The sequence below is a fragment of the Sphaeroforma arctica genome (assembly GCF_001186125.1).
Source record: "Sphaeroforma arctica JP610 unplaced genomic scaffold supercont1.10481, whole genome shotgun sequence".
NCBI classification, from domain to species: Eukaryota; class Ichthyosporea; order Ichthyophonida; genus Sphaeroforma; species Sphaeroforma arctica.
Window position 1 is genome coordinate 1 of NW_014030077.1, and position 819 is coordinate 819.

Sequence of the window (819 nt, forward strand, 5' to 3'; positions counted from 1 at the left end):
GATTGTTAGCATTTACCCCCTAAATCACTACTTACGTGTGGGCCTGATATTGATTGTTTGATATTGGCTCCCCCAGGGCCCCAGAGTCCCAGACCCTCAGACCCATTCCAGCAGTCCGGCAGCCCCAGCCCCCACCCCCAAGTCCCCAACACTGCCAAGCCCAATAGCCAGGGCCCTAGCCCTCGGGCCGACAGTCTACAGACTGCAGAGTACAGACAGTCAGACACAGCCCACAATTTCTAGAGGGACAAGATTGATGACTCATTGGTGTACAAAATCAAAAATGATAAGCGAGGTAGCGTGAAGCTGTACTTTGATTGGATCTACTTCCCCGTATACGTTCGATTCATCATAATGTAGTATGTACTGCAACATTCTATCTGTTGGGGCCACTATCACTGTAAGTCTGTGACCTCAGTGCCTCACTCGGCCAAAGTTTAAAATTGCGAATAAATAGAGGAGTGTGTAGAATAATATTTGCATATTACAGGTACCGATCCACATCCCACATCAAAGCTGCGTAACCCACAGCCATAATACCCAAAATATACGCGTTCCTACATGGTTACCTCAGTACTTATTAATTCATCGGCCATGCCAGTGTGCGAGGTGCATCGGATAGAAAGTTTCAGTGCTTGTCATAGACTTCATAGCAGTATGCTCACTGACAATGAGAACAAAGCCATATTCGGCAAGTGTAATAATCCGAATGGGCACGGACACAATTATAGAGGTGTGTAGCTTTGTTTTCCGTGGTGCTATCCTTCTGTTGTACCGTTATCATTCGTACTTCTTTTACTAGCACCCATATCGCGGTAT

The 819-nt window shown here is 46.4% G+C and overlaps 1 protein-coding gene across 1 annotated transcript; it reads left to right on the forward strand.

Moving 5' to 3' along the window:
- Window positions 1-76: 76 nt before the first annotated feature.
- SARC_17352 (hypothetical protein) lies at window positions 77-243 on the forward strand (the record flags this gene model as incomplete). The annotated part of the gene is made up of 1 exon (XM_014288550.1): window positions 77-243. A coding segment is annotated over one exon (167 nt), but the record flags the coding sequence as incomplete, so codon positions are not given.
- Between the last annotated feature and the right edge of the window lie 576 nt (window positions 244-819).